At 38.0% G+C, this 19,353-nt stretch overlaps 1 protein-coding gene across 1 annotated transcript; it reads right to left on the reverse strand.

The window, feature by feature from the left end:
• Positions 1–958: 958 nt before the first annotated feature.
• On the reverse strand, positions 959–16,883 carry plppr3a (phospholipid phosphatase related 3a). The gene is made up of 8 exons (XM_084118888.1): positions 16,511–16,883; positions 13,800–13,903; positions 11,546–11,731; positions 11,178–11,307; positions 8,924–9,119; positions 8,353–8,410; positions 6,942–7,115; positions 959–2,968 (listed from the first exon to the last, which is right to left on the reverse strand). The coding sequence occupies exons 1-8, from the start codon at positions 16,536–16,538 to the stop codon at positions 1,655–1,657; spliced, it is 2,190 nt and encodes a 729-aa protein (XP_083975014.1). The 5' UTR covers positions 16,539–16,883; the 3' UTR covers positions 959–1,654.
• Positions 16,884–19,353: the final 2,470 nt, after the last annotated feature.

The following is a 19,353-nucleotide window of genomic DNA, read 5'->3' on the forward strand; positions in this document are numbered from 1 at the left end:
CAAAAAAGAAAAATATCTTTCCCCATTGCTGTCAAAAGCTCAATCCCTGCCTTTTTCTTCTTGTGTTGAATCACCACAAGGAGGTCAAGTCTGTGCTGTTGTAACAGTCATGCCAGCCTTGGCTGCAGCTCTTTTTATGACCCACTAAGGGAACATTCACTCTTCTTGTATAGCTGCAATATTGAGTCACAGTCTGACTTGGCACTGAATGTTTAATGTACTATTCTGAAATGAGTATATGATTTGATCACTGTCTTTAAAACAGACATGTCACGCGATATTCTCTCCAGCTGTTTTAATAATGACAGTCCTTTCTTTAGATAGAGGCCTCTTTGAAGATTTTTGTGTCTTCAAAGGCTCTAATCATTATCTGTTAAATAATACAGTCGTGTTTATTATGTCTAGTCATCTCTTTGGTGAACTCATTAAAGATAGCAGTTTTTTTTTTTACTTTTTTTTTTTGAACATGTAAAAAATTAGGAAAGTTTAGAGGGCTGTTTAGAGGTATAGGGTTGGGTTTAGGGGATAGAATATACAGTTTGTACAGTATACAAATCATGATGTCTCTGAAAATTCCCCATAAAATGGGTTTTAATTCCCAGACCTAATTTTTTAAGAAATATTTGCTGATTTTTTTTAATGTACTTATGTACTCACACACGTTAATTACGGTATGTTTTTCCCTAAAAAATAAATGATTGAACATTGTTTAACTATTATATAAAATATACCAATGCAGATTATATTGTTAGCGGAAGGCATACATGCACGGGATGTTGATGTTCTGAAACAATTATAAAAATAAATTATTTATTACTGTGAAATTATAATCCATCAAAACTGTCTGAATATAAATTTAGGAAAGTTTAGGAAAAAAGCAATAAACACAATCACTTGTTTTTCATACAGTTGATTTTGACACAAAACAATTATCTAAAAATTGACTAAAAGCACATAGTATTATTACAACTTTATTTTTCAAAGTTTGTTACAAAAACCTTAACAGTGGGCAGCAAAATGAAAGAGGCCATCCCTGCTGATATGTAACAGTCCATCCAAAGTCTAGAAGACACATAAATAAACACACATGCAACACGCACAAACAAGGAACAGTACTTCATATTTTAGTATAAAAAGGAGAAAGTGACTAGGCCTACTTAAAACTGATTCCATACACAGCAAAGCCATTATTCCCACAATAAATCTGTCCCCGGTGAGTCATTAGATAACTGTAACATGATTTCCTCTTGTACAATACAATGTAAATCATTGTGTATGAATGAAACCTCAAATAAAAATGTAAATATGGTTGGTTGTTTGGTCTTGGCATATGTGAACTTAGCTTGATCTTGAAAGAGGAAACATTTTCTGCACTGTAGTGTAAAATTGTAAAGATGTAAAAGAGCATAAACATGTTTTAATTACAACTTGATTTTGTATTTTATTTTTCTGAGGTTTGTGGGGCCTCACAGTTTGTGCATGTACACTGAACAGCCTCCTCAAGTCTGTGTGATCCTCTTGGTGCTCCACTGCACTAATCCACCCCAGATGCTCAATGTGAGATTACCAAGAAGGCTGTATTCTCTAACCATCCACTGAAAACACAATTATTCACATTGGAGTCCTCCAAAAAAAAAAAAAAAAAAAAAACTCCTCAGTCTTTAAATTGTCTGTTTGTTTGCAAGTTCTTAAAGAAGTGGTCCGGTTCTGGGTGAGGCTGTCCGGGCTCCCAGTCTTTAGCTGAGATTGAGGAGTTACGGTGAAGTGAGGAATCTCGGCTGAGGCTGCTGTCCAAGAGCAGGTCAGGATGAGGTGGCGGAGGCAGGATCCCTGGGTCAGGCTCGCTGGTAGAGGAACAGAGGGAGTCTGTTTTCATGGGACGATAATCACGCACACATTCCTGCCTGGGCAGTGTCCGACTAGTCTCATGGACCTCTGTGCTACCATTGGAGGTGCTTCTCCAGTCCCAGGTGTTCCCGTTGCCTGAAGACAGACGGACCACTGGGTGATGAGGAGCATGAGCGTCTACCGTGACAATGCTGCTTCTGTCTGGCTCCGATGGGATGCGGTAGTACGGAGACTCTGAACCAGTGCTGGAGGTAGCACAGGACGAGGCGGTCTCAGAGGACTTTGGTGTGGTGATGGTAACTGGACCGTGTTGCTTAGACATGGCAATGACCTGCATAACCCTTGGCTGGTTGGGCAGCCGTGGGGGTTCTGGTGTGGCAGCTGGTACTGGACCTCCTTTCTCTGTCATGGACAGCCATTTAGCCCTTGTGGTGACGCTTTTAGGTGACACTGGTGGTGGTCTGGTGGCTTCTTCTGGGATATGAACCAACTGCGGCGCACCGGGCCTTTGAGGTATCATCACCCTGGCACCACCTGCTGCTGTCGTTGCTCCCCTGTTGGCTTGCACAGTAGGATAAAGGGAGGACGGCATGCCCAGCTCATCTGAAGCTTCCTCCTCAACTCCATCAACTCCCTCCGCAGTTGCTCCCTCCTCCTCCTCATCCCTAAGGCTGAGACTGCGCATCTCCATTGATTTCTGCTTCCATTCGGACACCAGCTGTTTAGAACGCTGAGAGTCCATCGGCACGTGGAAGGTCATGTGACGCTGAGCAGGCTCCTCCATAGCGTTGGTGTTAGCACGGGGCAGTGTGTTACTGAAGGTCACCATGGTCTCCTTCCCCATCGGGCTGCGAGGAGCCAAAAGCTCGACATCTGCACTAGCTCTCTTCAGGCTGCCCATTGAGGCTTTCTCTCGACGCACCTTACGGTTCAGGCCAGCAACATGAGGCGGGGCTGATAGCTCATCGTTGCTCTCAGAAGCATGGGCCTTTTGATACACAGAGTCATGGCCACGCTGTGTCAGTTCTCTTAGAGGATCTTTTTGTGGAGGATGGGGTTGCTTCAATGGCCTGGGGGAGGCCTCTTCAGGTGACCTAAAGTTTCCAACCGCATATAGTGCCTGGAATATGAGAAACACTTGTTATTGTAAGGTTAATGAGAGTCCACTGATCAATCAGACATTTTTACAACATGAAGACAAATTAATTAGATTGCACATACACCAAAAGTATGTGGACAACTAAACACTATATGTGCTTATTTAATATTTAATTTCGGAACATTGGGCATTAATAGGGAGTTGGTTCTTGCTGCTATTACAGCTTTTATTGTGGGAAGTTTTCCTCTAAAAAGTTTATGCAGAGTTTACTTAATCAGGGTGTTCAGGATTACTTGAAAATAGGAAGGTGTGTTAAAGCAGGACTGACAAAGGCCTGTTACTGAAACGCCTGGAAAAATAAAATGCTGAAGTGTGCAGTTATATTTTGCCTTTATATAGCAGGGTAGTCCATGGTTTAGAATTTTAATTCAGTTTTTATTTTTATTTCAGTTTCATTGTAACTAGTTTGGTTTGAGTTTTTTCAGAGATTTTTAGTCTTAGTTTATTTAAACTTTTATTTTACTTTTAGTTAAGGTGCCGTAGAATGGATTATTTTATTATTTTATTATGTTTCCTGGGGTGCCCTTATAATGTTAGTATGTTTTTTAGATCAAAATTTGTTATAATTTAGAAATAAAAGGCATATTTCCTAGCCTGATTTCATCACCTGGTTTGAACACTCTGTTTGAAGGGGCGTGTCTGCTGTGAGACTTCAGTGTTGTTGCCCACTGCTGTGATTGGCTGACATGCTTGCATATGAAATATCTGGCATTACATGTGGACCTATCTGGAAAACTTTTACTATTACAGCTATTATACGTTTTTACTATTACAGCTATCGGGATTAACGAATCATGAGAAGTTTTTTAAGTATTTAGATCTATTCCAGCATTGAGCAGATGACAGCCTGTTGATCGCGTGAATGAAGATCTTATCACTGCAATGCGATTTACTGATGCATAAACAGTGTTGAACGACTTTGAGAGAAAGATTATCTGTCTGAACTTGAACAATTACACATCAGAAATTCACATAACCCACTGGTTCTCCAGAGGCTCGGATGAAGGAGCTAAAAAAATATTTTTGTGTTCATTTGTAGTTACATCCAAACTGAGCAACTGCCATGCTTCGTTCGCTCGTTTGCAAGCCACGATGTCTCTCGAGGAAAAAAAAAAATATCGCGCTGGATCTAGATAACACAGTGTAAATTATCGTTAATAAAATCACTTCTTACCGCTTGCGGGAATATAACGTTAGTTGAAATTGCCCCCTTCGTCCGTTTGAGACGCCGAGAGAAGCCTGGCTGCTTGATATTGTTCCAGGTTAGAAAAACAGTCCGTGGTGAAATGGGCAGAGCAACTTTCTTCGAATTAAACTGTAGCGGTATCCGATTATAGATAGATTATAGATAGATCTGCCATTTTCCCTATGATCCTCGCTTGTTTCTTCACCTGCAGAACTTCTGATGATTCGGCTGCGCAGTTCCGCCTGGCACTGAGCATGGGCTGGCATATGCAAATTTTTAGAGGCGTACATATTAATGATCCCAACTGTTGCGTCACAGTTGGTGTTATGTGGAGATTCGCCTGTTTTTCAGGGGTGTTTTTCAAAAACGAGATTTAAATAAGAAAGAGAAAACTATGGTGTTTGAGACTCACTGTATGTCATGTCCATGTACTGAACTCTTGTTATTTGACTATGCCAAGATAAATTCAATTTCACATTCTAGGGCACCTTTAAATTTAATGTGCTATCTGTCTCCCAGTTTGTTTGAGTTTAATGTGAGACCAAACATTCATTATAGGGTTCAAATCTGGACTCTGACCAGGCGAAAACATGAGCCTGATGGACTTGTTCTCAAGCCATTTCTTGGTTGTTGTCTTTGCAATTTTGGCAGGAGTATGGAAGTAAAATAATGACAAATGTTTTTGAAACAAAAAAAGTTAGTTGAATTGCACTACTTGAAAAAAATATGCATTGCATTAACCCTGCTTGCATTTTAATGCATTGTATTTTTAGGACTTGCATTTTTATGGGCTGAAATTCAATATGGTTGTATATTTTAGCTGTGGATATTTCAATTCAAAACATTTCACACACGTTTTCATTATTAAAAATTCAATAATCCGTTCAACTTACAGATTTCACTTCCAAAATATTCATTCTGTTTAAAAATAGAAATTTTATTTCGCTTTACAAATTCGCTTCCACAAATTCAGTGGTTCAGATTCGACAGAAAATTCAACATTTGACATCCGGGAATGTCAGGAATATCAGTAGATTGCCGATTGATAATCTCCATAGCTGTTAGTCGACCTCACCAGCAGGCCAGGGGGTGTAAGCGAGCGTTGACGAAGAAAACTATAGAGCAACGGGGGAGAGACTCATTCATTCATAAAAACGGATTTAAAATGGAGCAAGCGGTCAGTATTTGTGATGATTATCAGGGCCAGTATGGAAAAGCTGATAAAGACAAAAGCTGTGTTTACATTTAAGTCTGCACAGTTCTTTAAGTCTCTCGGTTGTTTAGCTTTCTTAACTTTATATTGCAGAGCAATGCTGCGGGATTCCATCAATACATCATTCTCCAGGATTCCCCTGCAGTCAGGACACTTAACGCTTAATGGACTACTACAGTAATAAAACAGACCAAACTCACACCTTATTGGGGATGTAGGCTATACTAGATATAGGAACAGGCAAGTGGACTCAGAATATGAATGTAACGCACAAAGTTTCACGCTAAGCGATTCCCAGTGAAATACTGGCATAAAGTTGGCTTGACACTGGATATTCGATATTCGGACATTTAGGGACCGTCTCTAAAGTTACATACGACATTGGTACACACGTTTCTAACTTCAATAGCATTTGAAGAGAATGACTTGCAGTCACACAACCAACTGTACATTGTTCATGTAGGCCTAGGTGTCAGGCATGATTTTCCAATTTTCAGGAGCACTGTCTTTTTGGAAAATACCAAATTCCTCTGGGAAGCAAGTAATTCTGCAATATTCTCCTGTACTCCAAAGTATTAAATGACTTTTCACACTGAAGTAGCTCACCAATACCAGCAGCTAAAAAGGCTCCTCACACAATAACAGCTCTTACTCCAAGCTTCACTGTGGTAGAGATGCATTTATTATTATATTTCTCACCAGATTTTAGAAGGCATCGCTCTGGAGCATCACCAGGCAACTATTGCTTCATTGTGATTCATCACTCCACACACAAATTCCCATATTCTGCCAAAAACTCATTCTGTCCTTGGTTTTCTGAGACAGCAATGGCTTTTTAATAGTGCATTTGCTTAAATTTAGCTAATTTCCTGACCAATAATTGGTGGTTAAGACAATTAAAAGTTTAGTGTTTAGCCATTTTGGACCTTTTTTCTTTTTGCCCAGGAGTGTGTTTTCAGTTTCTTTGCACCCCATTCTATTATAAATGTTTGTCTGAGTAGATTGTATGGCTGTATTATGATTTTATGCTTGTAAAGGGTGTAGCTGAAATAGCCAAACCCATTAGTTAGAAAACCACATACTTTTGGTCATGTAGTGTAAAAGCAAAACACTTACTGTTCATCCGTTATACAGAGCTTAAAGACTTTTAAAGTTGCATTTTATTTTTCATTTTTTGGCTGTTGATTTTTTTCTTTTACCTATTATCTATTCTAATGTAAATTATACTTTATGAAATTGTTTCAACCCACTTGACTGGTTATGGAGATTATAACACAAAGACATATCAGAGGAAAGAGACGGAGCAAAGAGATGACAGTGAAAAGGAGCTGTGAAATTGTCCCTGATGAATCCTGAAGGATTTGTCTTCCTCTAATAGAATAGAAATCCTAAATATAGAGCTTGCAGTCAAAAGATTAGAAAAGAGTGAAAGAAGGAAGATAAATAAGTCTTGATATCCTCTGCTAACCTAAAATTGAAGCTGTCAAAGCAAAAATTGTTCAGAGAAGCAAACTACAAAACAATTAAAGACTCACTAGATAAACAGCGATGCCAGCCCCAATCACAAAACCCACGTAGACGTCAATCGGGTGGCTTCGATACTGGGTGATTTGGGTCAGACTTGCCAGCGCTGCTGCTATGGCAAATGCAAACACCAACACAGGCTTCAATAGCTTGGTGCTGTCTGAGATGGCGGCATTGAAGTACATCTGAGTAGAGAAACACGAGTGTTACAACAATAACAACTGCTCTAGTAAAACCCCAAAAATATGAAATGACCCCAAACAGCTTTCTCAAATTAACACTTTTTTTAACCTAAAGTTTGATTTTTCGCTATTCTTCCAAGTTAACGCTACATTGTAAACCCTAAAGTAAATGTTATAATATTATTTTTTTTTAATATAATTTAGAGCTAATTCAATATAATTAAGTAAAAATAGTGATACTTTAATCATAGAACTTACAAGTTAAATCAACTTGCAGCTACTTAAGTTTGCTATTTAAGAAGACACTTGTACTTCCATGGGAAAAGACATGCAATTGCTAGTCCACTTTACTTGAGTCAAAGGGCTCAGTTTATTTATTTTTTTACAACAACCAGTTTTCATGCTTTTAAAGTACGGTCAGCCAATTAGATTCTACAGGATAACACTAATTTCCAATTAGAATGAACTAAAATACTCCAAATGTAGTTACAGCAGCTTGAATGTTTCTCTTCATAGTCCAGAGAGAATGACTTCATTAACAGTTGGAATCCCACATTGAGTTCAACGAGGCATAGCTAACAAAAGAAGACTAATGAGCATCTCTAGCTCTACAGCTGGGAGACACCAAGCTGACTGTGGCCTATATACTCTACACTCCATCAGTAGAGGTCACTCAGCAATTGACACGGTTCTACGGTGCTTAATGCTGATGCCGGATCCTTCTAATAACAGTGATTGCTCAATAATCACAGTGGCATGATCACTTTTTTTAATGAAATCTCACCATTTCGAATTGAAAATATGCTATTATTTAAATGATTTATGTAGGCTAATTCATTTTTGAATGTGCTGAGACAAGAAGCGTTTTGCGTTTTTACATTTTAGACATACGAATTGGAGTGAATATGTGCATATTTTAAATCATTTAAATTGATTAGACAACTTCATAACTACAATAGACCTGGAACTTCTTAATCCCCTTAAATCCCTTTGAATCCTTTAATTATTTAATTCCTTTAAATAAAAAGACCAATAAAACAATAACACCCCCCCACACACACATAACCCACAACAAAAAAAAAAATTCTTGGCTGGTTCCTTTCCCAGTCAAGGAGGGGGGAGTTTGGGCCAAATTCCGAGCTCGGAGCCCTCCCCCGGACAGCAAGCCAAATAACAAGTATTTCGCATCAGATAATTTTTAAAACAAAGTGCCTTGAGAGAAGTACAGAGAAATGCTTACGGAGATGTAGACAGCTGCAAACCCAGACAGAGTGGCGTGCTGGGAGGGGAAAGTTTTCCTGATTAGACAGATAGAAAAAAAGAGGAAAATATTAATTCAGTAACGCATCACATGAATAATCAAAAAAAGAGCACAGCCAAGAGTTTTAGCATGTGAGGAAGAAATGTAAATGAGACAAGAAAGAGATGCAGAAGGAATGTACCACACTTCAGTGAGCAAAACACAATGTCATTTCTGTTCCATAGCTTCCTTGTTCTATGTGCCGCCTGACAAGGATCTGAGGACAAATCCATTCGTAATCCTTGTTGGAAAACATTGCAATGGGATAGAAACTAAAAAATTGAAATAAACATAAAGAATATCTATTTTTCATCTTGTTTGGCTCACATATTGGATACGGAACATTAGGGGGACGAATTGTGCATATGGATAGTGCTGTTTATTTATATGCAATGAGTTTTTTTAGCAGTTATATGCAAATATGCAAATCATGTAATAGCCTACATGCAGCAACAACATGAATTTACCCAGACATATGTGAGAAAGCATGGTGTTGTTTATGTGTATTCACCTTGCTGACAGGATGGCATACTGGTCCCGGCCTGAGCAGATGTCCTGGGTTATGTAGGGGTTTTTATCACAGGCCACGCCCGGCAGTGTGTAGTTGGGTTTGCACACAGTTAGGAAGAAGGGAGTATGATAGCCTGTGGCTAGCTGGATAACGTCAGTCACCAATGCAGTGGCGCACAGCCCAAACACATGAACACCTGTGAGGGGACGAGAAACTGTCAGTGTGGAACCGTCTGAACAGAGCAAGGCTTGTTTTTGTTTGTCTGTGTGAGTCTTACATGGCCAACACTCGACCATATGCTTCTACCAAAATAGACAAACCTGTAAAAATGTCTGAAGGAAGTCGGGTGTATGAATAATGAATGTCAGAAGTCAGAGGAGGTCCCAAGTCCCAAGTATTAAAACTAAGAATAAGAGACCTAGTGGACCATCAAATTGTTCTCCTCAAGTTCTCATTTAAAGCTGTTTTGTGTGTAAAGTACCATTCAAATGGGTATTATTTCATTTTAACTGTACCCTTAATCTCCTTATTCAAAATGTTGAGTATACTCAACAAATTTGTTTTAGATTTTTTTGTTTTATGACAAGTTGTCAGGTAAACTTCAAGATGTTCCTACAACCATATAACATATTGATTGGTCATTTATGATATGATTTGTAGGTCAGCTTAGATATAAAATCAGAAATGCATATGAGAGGGACTGAGAAATACCTGAAATATCTTTGTACATTTCTCATTATAAAATGTTACTATTAAAAATGTGCAATAGAAATGGAAGATTTTCTTTTTCTTGCAAGAATAAAACAAAATGAACACATTACAAAACAGGGCCATAACCACCATAGACATTAAGGGGGACAAGTCCTCCCCAATAATTAGAAATGGCCAAATTGTCCTAGTTTTTGAAATTATTGATGCTGCTCTGCTGCACTCCATTAGCCTACGCACAGCTCTGTTTGATGTTCGGATGACAAAAAGTTTTAAAAGTTACACTTTTAGGGTGGTCTGTCTCATTTTTAGTTCTCGTCACTGTAAGAATGATTGAGATGGCCAATCAAATCAACGTAGGCGAGCCTTACTGTTCAGAGAAGATGAGTGTGAATTCCTACGCGATGCTTTAGTTTTAGCAGTGAAAGAGTGTGTAGGGAGAAGTACGTAGCTAAACATTTAATATCTGACAGCTGTTTTACAATAGAAATGTTCAGCGACCGACAGTAATATCCAGTGATGCAAACTAGTCAACTTTTTTTAATGAAATCTCACCATTTCGAATTGAAAATATGCTATTATTTAAATGATTTATGTAGGCTAATTCATTACTGAATGTGATGAGACAAGAAGCGTTTTACGTTTTTTACATTTTAGACATACGAATAAGAGTGAATATGTGCATATTTTAAATCACTTAAATTGATTAGCCAACTTCATAACTACAATAGACCTGGAACTTCTTAATCCCCTTAAAGCCCTTTGAATCCTTTAATTATTTAATTCCTTTAAATAAAAAGACAGACACACACACACACACTACCCACAACAACAAAAAAAATTCTTGGCTGGTTCCTTTCCTAGTCAAAGAGGGGGGAGTTTAGGCCAAATTCCGAGCTCGGAGCCCTCCCCCGGACAGCACGCCAAATAAGCATAATTAACTATATATGATTTCAGGTACATGTGAACTTGAGAAATACATGCTGTTCATTTGAACTATCTATTCGTCATAGACTCCTGAAAAAATATATAATACAGTTTCCACAAAAATATTAGGCAAAACAACCAAATCAGCATATTAGATTGATTTCTGAAGGATCATGTGACACTGAAGACTAGAGTAATGACGCTGAAAATTCAGCTTTGCCATAAATTATTTAAAATATATTAAAATAGAATTTAAAATTGTACAAATATTTCACAATATAACTGTTTTTTACTGTATTTTTGATCAAATAAATGCAGGTTTTGTGTAAAAAATTGGTATAAAGTGACCTCTTTACAAACATGAAAAATATTACAGACCCCAAACTTTTAAATCATTATTTTTATTCTATTATTTATATTTAAATATTCTTATTCAGATATGTTGTATTTAAGTCTATACATGTCCAGTATATTGACTATTGAATAATGCATAGTTCTCCCTACAGAAAAACATAATCATTGCATTTGTTTCATATTTAATATGCTGCAATTAACATTTTTCATAACTACACATTGTTTAATTGTAGTTTGCCAAGACTTGAGGTCTCTCTTAACATACCCACAAAGCGCACAGTTCTGCGTAAGAAGGAGTTGAAGTTGCAGCCTCCTGCATTGATACTCCCTTCTGAACCAGAGCGAATCTTCAGTTTTGACTGCATGCAGTACATCAAGGCTTCACCCAGCATGATCTAAGCCAAAAATGCACAGAATATTGAGAGCTGCCTGAAGCACCATAAGAAATCCAATCTGTCAAGTATTTAATTATGCTTTACACAAGATGCTAAAACTCAGTCCTTGACCATGCAATTCACTGTTACTGTCCACATTGCATCAATGAATAGAGTAACAGGATTTTGTATAATTTTCACAGAAGCTACACTGGGATAAATAGGTTAGGCTGTTTATGAATAGAGTGTGAACACTCACAGACGCTGCAGGGCCAGCAAAGGCCAGGCTGAGCAGCATGAGCAGAGGGATGAGCTCGTCTCCCGTTTCCACATAGGGCATGCTCAGTGTGCGGTCATGGCAACGGAACCCAACTTTGGCTGGCTGCAATACGTCTGTCAGCTCCAAGAAGTAAAGAGAGATCATGGAGGATGCCACTATTGGCAGCTGAGAGAGCGAGAGAGAAAGAATAGGTGGGTTATGGGAAAGGTGGCACAGGAGAGGATTATGGAGGGAGGAATCAGTCAACATTTACTACATGGACACATTCATGAATTATTCATGCGAACAATATTAGGCATACAGTGGCCCCCTGAAACATTTGAACACTTAAGCCAAGCTTAAAAATGTATGAATTTCTTGGCTTTAAATAACAAAATATCAAAACAAGGTATTTATTTGAAAAAACAAACAAATAGTGTAAGCGTTTTGCATATTGTAAAAACAAAAAACATATTGGCCTGGTTTCAAAGACAGGGCTTAGATTAAGCCAGGATTATGCCTTAGTTCAATTAGGACATTTACCCCTGGTTTCACAGACAAGGCTCAGACTAAAATGCATGATTGAGCTGTGTTAACTGAAAGCAACATAAACCAGTGCCATTGTTTTGTCTCTAAAGGCCTAATCTATGGCTTAATCTAAACCCTGTCTGTGAAACCAGGCCTTAGATAGCTTTTATAAATGTGCCTTAGAAAAAAACATTACTAGTATGAGTACTAGTATCTTGAGACAAAACAGTGCAAGTTGCTTTCAATTAAAACAACTCAAACATGCATTTTATTCTGGGACTAGGCTTAAGCCTTGCCTGTGAAACCAGGGGATATTTTTTCAAATTTAAGCCAAAAGTATTTTAACACTTTTGGACTGTGCCACAATCTGTGATGTTTTATGTTTCGTTTTCAAAGACTATTAGTTTGTTTATCCTTTCGGTTTACGTTTGTTGCTATGGTTATTCATTGTTTCATTGATTACACACACCTGTTGCTTATTAGTTTTCTGTGTATATAATGCCCTCAGTTGTTTCATGCAGTACGTTGCCTTTGCTAGTTTGGACTATCCTTGTGTTGGATTCTTTTGTTTTATTTAATAAAGTTCACTGCTTCAGCCAATTTTTATACTGTTTGAATATATGATAATGAATATGGCTATGGGCTATACATTTTTTTTAGTAAATGGACTTGAACTTCCATAAACCCTTTAAGAGTCATGGTCTGGGTTCAAACATTCTGACATGCAAAGTGAAGCATTCACATGACTGGAAAGTAAGTGAGGCTTTGTTTTTCGTTGATCACATGTTTCTCAAAACAATATGCGATCCAGCACGGAACTTCACTAAAAATAGAGATGCGTTCTCAATACATACATGCTTCGAAGCTTCGGTGTCATATGTAACATCACTAGTTCATATTAATTCAATGAACTGCACATGTGGTTACTAGCCAGGACACCTGTGTGAACTTGAGAGCAACTGACTTTATACAACCACGAAAACTTAACTTGAGACAAGTTATTTAAATGAATTACAAAATAGCAAAAGAGTGATGTTAGTTCTAAGAAAAGCTGTGATATCATTTGTTTGCAGATGCCACTTGGTTTGATTTATTTTTTTTAACTTTTTTTTTTAATCCACTGTAATGACATTCAAACAAGTAAATCAAGACAATAATAATAATAATACTAATAATAATAAGTCTAGGTAACTAGTAACATTTTCTATTCATGTTTCACAATCATTTTTCTTAGATGTTTACATCAATATTATCTCCTTGAAAAGAAATAAAGCAGTTTAAGCCTAAGTAATCCTTGCTGAAATCCTGTTAAAATCTCTTAACCCTGGTTAAAGAGGTAGGGCCTACTTGACATCGCCTTCATTTAACACGGTGAGAAGCTGAGTTTTCCATTATCCAGCTTATGACTCACTATATGTAAAATAAATAGCATCTATGGTGTTATATCAACTTCACATTTTTCATTATATGTCAACTTCACAAATGTCAAATTACACAGCTAAGATGCACATTTCATTTTACAAACTCATAAGATTCATCACATCATTATTGTAACTCAGAGCGACATGTAAATGGCATTCTATTTAGATGACTCTCCTCCCAAGATAAGGCAGTGGTGCATGACATGTCATGCTTTTTTTTTCTGGCAGTTTAAGGGCAGGATGAAGAAGGCTTGAAGAGATTGTTAAAGCTTCGCCACAACAACTGAAATACAGTGAAAGCATACCTCCACAAAATAGAAACATGGCAGTAATGTCATGCTGTCTTTGGGAGGCTTCTTCTTGGGCTTGTCTTTTGGAGACATCATTTTGGGGTTTGGCCGAGTAAAATCTAAAAGTGAATACAGTCAAGACAGAATAAGATCAAACACATGATATTTAGATACATATTGTTGAAAAGACAAGTAAGTGTCTATGCTTGTGGTATTAAATAGCCTGCAACTTTTAATTGGCTCAACCTAAAATGGTCTTGGAATAATTAAGTGTTCAAATCAGTCTGGTAAATGGATCACTGGGCATGTTTGTAAGTTGTCTTGCTAAGCATGCAAATATGATGCGAATGTGAGACACATTTAGAGATTGTACATTTATTAAAGCATCAGTAAGGTTATTTATTTAAATATATATACAAATAATTTTCCATGAAGGAAGAACTGATTTATTTTTTGTGTGATATCAGGCTCATCAACCCCTTATGCATGTAATAAAATCCTTGGACTAAAGTTGGCTTGGAGAGTGCTTTGTGTTCCATACTGCAAAATATCAACTGTTCAAGATCTTATTAAATTACAGGTACAGCTTTTAAGGGGTTCAAAAACAGAGCTTTATGACACATTATACTGCAGTGCAACATTAATGGTTTTGGATGATATTACAGCATTGTGGTGGTATTTGATGAGGTAGACTGCATAGCCAATCAATATCGTGATTTACTACTGCCTAGTATCATATTAAAACAGTGATGTGAATATTAGCACTATAAATGGTCAGTTCTGCATATACCCAGACAACTGATTAGTGACTTAGTTAGGCTTCCCTTATTGGAGTTGCCTTGTGGAATTCACTATTGACATAGCATGCAATAGCTTGAATAGCCACATCTCTCTCCAGGCGGACAGCTAATGAAAGTTGGGTGACACATGGTGGCCACATCGGCTTCCACGCCTCACACTGCACAAACAAAGAAGGCTCTTTTCAGGGGAGAGGGGACTATTTATCCTGCTCAACTTTGTTTGTCTCTGAAGAGAGAGGGGGATAAGGAGAAGGCCGAGAATGAACAGACTCAAGTCTGTGCTGTCAAGGAGTCTATTGGCTAGCAAATAAAAAGAGCTTAGCAATAAAGCAGCAATCAAGTCGGTCTGTGAGCCTCTTCAGCAATATGTCTGAGCTGGTGGGAAGTTTGTACTGAATAAATACATACTAATAGTAGAGAAAGTGAGAGATTATTCAACTCATTTGAGTGGTTCCTTACTCGACGCTGGAAAAAGATGTTTGAAGAGAACCTGAAAGAGAGTCTGCACAGGGCCCATGCCCAAGATCTAAGATAAACCCAAAATGGGTTGTTGAATGAAGGGACTTCAATTACAGTAGTGTGTTGTGTAGCCTAATGTAAGCAAAATCATGCTTTGAAAAAACAAATTCAATAATTTCTCAGTTTCGCCTTGGGAATCCAACATTTTCATCAGTAGTAGGGTTAAAATAGCTAATACTTTTTTTCTTTTTGTTTGCCGTAACAACATACAACATCAAGTCCATAAAATGTGGATGACTTTATTATTTTGTTATTGAATTATTTATATTGTGTTTATGGTTTGCATTTTCAGAAATGTGTTACAAAATATAAACTTTTTTCATTACTTTCTGCTGTAAGTGCTCAATGGATTCTGATTGGCTGTCAATATTTTTCTCCTTCATCAGCTGGAAAAAAATAATCGTTCTTAAAGTGATTCCAACGATATCGTTCCTCTGTGTCCTTGTCGTTAGTTGTGGTGTGGACTCAAAATTGTCAACTAGAACGATTATAAAAAATGTAGTTGTCGTTGTTGTTACAGTTATTGTTCATGGCGAGAACGGGCCTTTATGCTTTGTCGATGTCCTAGAACAGCATGCGACAAACTTGTGACATATGGCTTACTCTGGCATAAGCAACTTCTGTTCATGAGCGTCTATTTAGTGCAGTCTTTTATGTTTTAGCTTTTTTTTTTTTTTTACTTTTATATGACTTTTTGGTTACTGAAACGTTTACAAATGCTTATTAAATGTACACTTATTAATAAAAATATTTTTTAGAGAATACATACGTTTTTTAGGACCCCCCCTGTGGTTGTGTGTGAGTGTGTGTGTTGGGGTTGGGGGAACACACCCGCCCCCCACAATTCCCACCCTTGAATCACTGATCTACTGTACCAGCTGCGCTGTCCACTACACGGTACTGAAACTGCTCTGACTGAGCAATGCTCTAACACATGGCTACAACGGAGATGTTACATTAAAAAGGAAGATGAGGAACATCTGTGCTGAATAGAGCATACGCGATTTCACGGGACATTCTTATATTGTCTTTTAGCTTATAATAGCCTAGCACATCTTAGGCTATGTGAAAGCCCCATTTAACGTAAATTATAGGCAACATTTACAGGTTTTTTTGTTCTTCTTTCAGATTTGGCATTTCAAAATGTCCTCGTGGTCAGTTACCATCTCACATACACCTCTCTCCTCTCCTGAAATGGTGTCATGAATTATTCTGGATGTCGTACAGAAACACCCAGCGTAATGCTAGGGAACTTTTTTATAATTAATGTGCATTTCAGAAAAAGAAATATACTACGAACCAGCCCCAAAATCTTGATTCTACATGTCAGCTTTCAGCATGTCTGCTTTTAAGGGCTCCTAGGAACAGGCTCGGTCACCATCCGACTGACAGACACTGATATCTCACCTCTTTCTCGTTGATGTTGGAAATTCATCGACTCCCTCCGACCCCTTCGCCGTCGCTTCGTTCGTCTGTGGTGCTCCAGCTTTCCTCAATGCGACTTAATCCATTTCACGCTTGTACAATATATCTTTGTGTTCACTTCCCCCCCGTCCGCTGAAGGTAAGTGATCGGATAAAAGTATGAATGGGACTGGACACTCCACTTATATTTCCTCAACGTAGCAAAGTCCCATAAGTAGATGTGAGGAATTTCCTCGGAATTGGGCCACTTTCTCATGAAGATCTCAAATGCAGAGCTCTCGGATGAGCGGATAGTAATCGAAACAGGAATGCAGTGACTGTGTAGGGCACCGTGAACACAAAAGGCTACTGGGAAGGGGGGTTTTTTGAGGGAGGGGACAGAAATGAGGGAGGAGGCGGTCCACTTTTTAACACAAACACACGGAGAGCATCTGAACCCCCGCTTATTTCCAGTCATCAACCCGTAATGTGCGAGAAAATAGATAAAGACGCCGTTCACGACCGCAAGGGTTAAGTCGCGCGCTCCTCTCTTTGTGCACGTGCATCGACTGCTCCATCATGCTGGACGTTATCGGTAGGCTACTTTTAGATACTGAGGTATTCTTCTCGAAGCAAATGTCTTATGTGGACCCACGTTAGACAGGTGTGAAGCTCAGGGTCTTTGTTTATTTGTATGGGGTGGGGCTGTATTTGGACCATGCGCTTCTTTGTGTCTATGTTTCCCGTCACAAGCGGACAGCAGCAGCACATGGCGCACTACGCCTCCAGTGAGAACATGTCAGCGCGTCATCGCAGCCGCACGCTCGCTTGTCGCTTGAGTGAATCTCGCATTTTCCTTGAATCATAGGGCGACCATGAGTGTTTTTGGTCTTGGATTATTTGTTGTTCTCTGAAGCACTTTTGTTCATTTTGTTCAACATTACCCAATTCCAGACCCACTCTTTATCTTTATTAGGGAGATAGAACATATACAATTAAAATATGACAGAACATACTCATTTCTCCATTTTATGAAAATATAGCTAAGGTGAATATATATTCAACGAACATATAGGCTATGTAACCTAAATAAAATTAGTAAACACAAATAGCAAGTGTTTGTGAGATTTCAGGTGCTGCTTGGTTGTTTATTGAATATGAATCAATGACAAATACGGATGTTTGAGATGATAAACAGGAGAACTGTTTCAAAAATATAATACAAAATACATGAATAATGAATAACCTTTGTTAGTTTCATACATTTCTGAACAACAAATTGATTTATTGGCTATAATCTTAATAGTTAAATTCAATAACGTTTTCAAACATGTCCAAGATTTATTGTTATAAATATATAATTTAATTTTGATTCATGAATGTCAAGGAATTTGCTTAGTTACTCAATTTGACCTGAACAAAACATTCCTTTTCGTAAAATGGACAAAATATATAATGTGTTTTAATGTAATGACAGTAATGGCTCTTTTATGGTTTTCTTGTCCCATGACACCACACTGACTTTAATTTGGCAGAAAAAAACATTCAAATTTAAATACTAATAGCCTAATGTTTTAGTCTTTTTAAAAATAATAATAATAACTAACTTTTATGGGGGAAAAAAAATTCAAGAATTTTAGCCCAACAATGTGACTTTTTTCTTATTACAATCTCTGGACAGTTACTTAGACATTTTGGACTGTAACACACACACACACGCACGCACGCACGCACACACACACACTTTGTTTTCATGTTTTATGGGGACTTTCCATTGACATAATGATTTTTATACAATACAAACTGTATTCTATCCCTTAACCCTAACCTTACCCATCACAGACAACTTTCTACATTTTTACATTTTCAAAGAGCATCACTTAGTATGATTTATAAGCTGTTTTCCACAAGGACAAGGATTTTGGATATTTTGTCCCCATAATGTAAAGTTTACCAGGCTCCCCTGATGTTTTTTTTTTTTTTTGAATAACTTAAATCCAATGTCATCTGACAAGAAACAGGGCACTAAATATAAATGCAAAGCTCTCCTGCAAAATCTCAGCACACATTGCTCCAAATGTGCCTTACCAGAGAACTGAAGCAAGGGGCAAAAAAATAAAAACAGCTCCTCCCCCTATTTCCCCCCTCTCCAACAGCAATGGACTTACCATTAGTTTCCCAGGAGACTGTATGAGGCCTCTTGGGCAGTCCTCCTATACCTCAGGATTGGGCCCAGCTGCAGAGAGTTAATAAAATCATCAGTCAGCCATTCAGCCTCACTCTTCACATCCTCTCTGGCCAATTAGTCGCACACCCTATGTGGCTCGACTGCCTTCACAACATGTTTCACGCTCTCACCAATTTCATACACACTCACAGACTCAAAATGGAGAATGAGGTATTAGACCTTGTAGCTTCTCCAAGTGTCACAGTATTAAAATGTAAGAGCTTCTCTCTTGAAAAGATTTGTATTAATCTCAATTGAATTCTATTGGGATCAGTTATTACTGATTATTTATTTATTGTGTCCAAATATGCTGCTCTGGTCCTCGCAGGACTCACATTGCATGATTGTATCATTATTGATTTTTGCCCAGGTCTCACTTCAAACCACGTCTCATATGGCCATGTACTTAAAAGAAATAAGAACTGCCGTTTAAATGTGTGGTGAGGGACCAGCTCATACGTCAAGGTATATGTCCACTGACATTCCCATTTCTTTCCATGAGTATACGGCTCCCTGGCTGTGAAAAATTTCATGTTTAATTCAAGGTTTTACTTGTTGTTTCTTTGTAATTGTCTAAGTGGAAATTGTTTCTACACCAGTGTGTCCTGTTTTGGAGGATG

The sequence above is a fragment of the Abramis brama genome (genome assembly GCF_963993115.1).
Source record: "Abramis brama genome assembly, chromosome: 7".
In the NCBI taxonomy this organism is placed as follows: Eukaryota; Metazoa; Chordata; class Actinopteri; order Cypriniformes; family Leuciscidae; genus Abramis; species Abramis brama.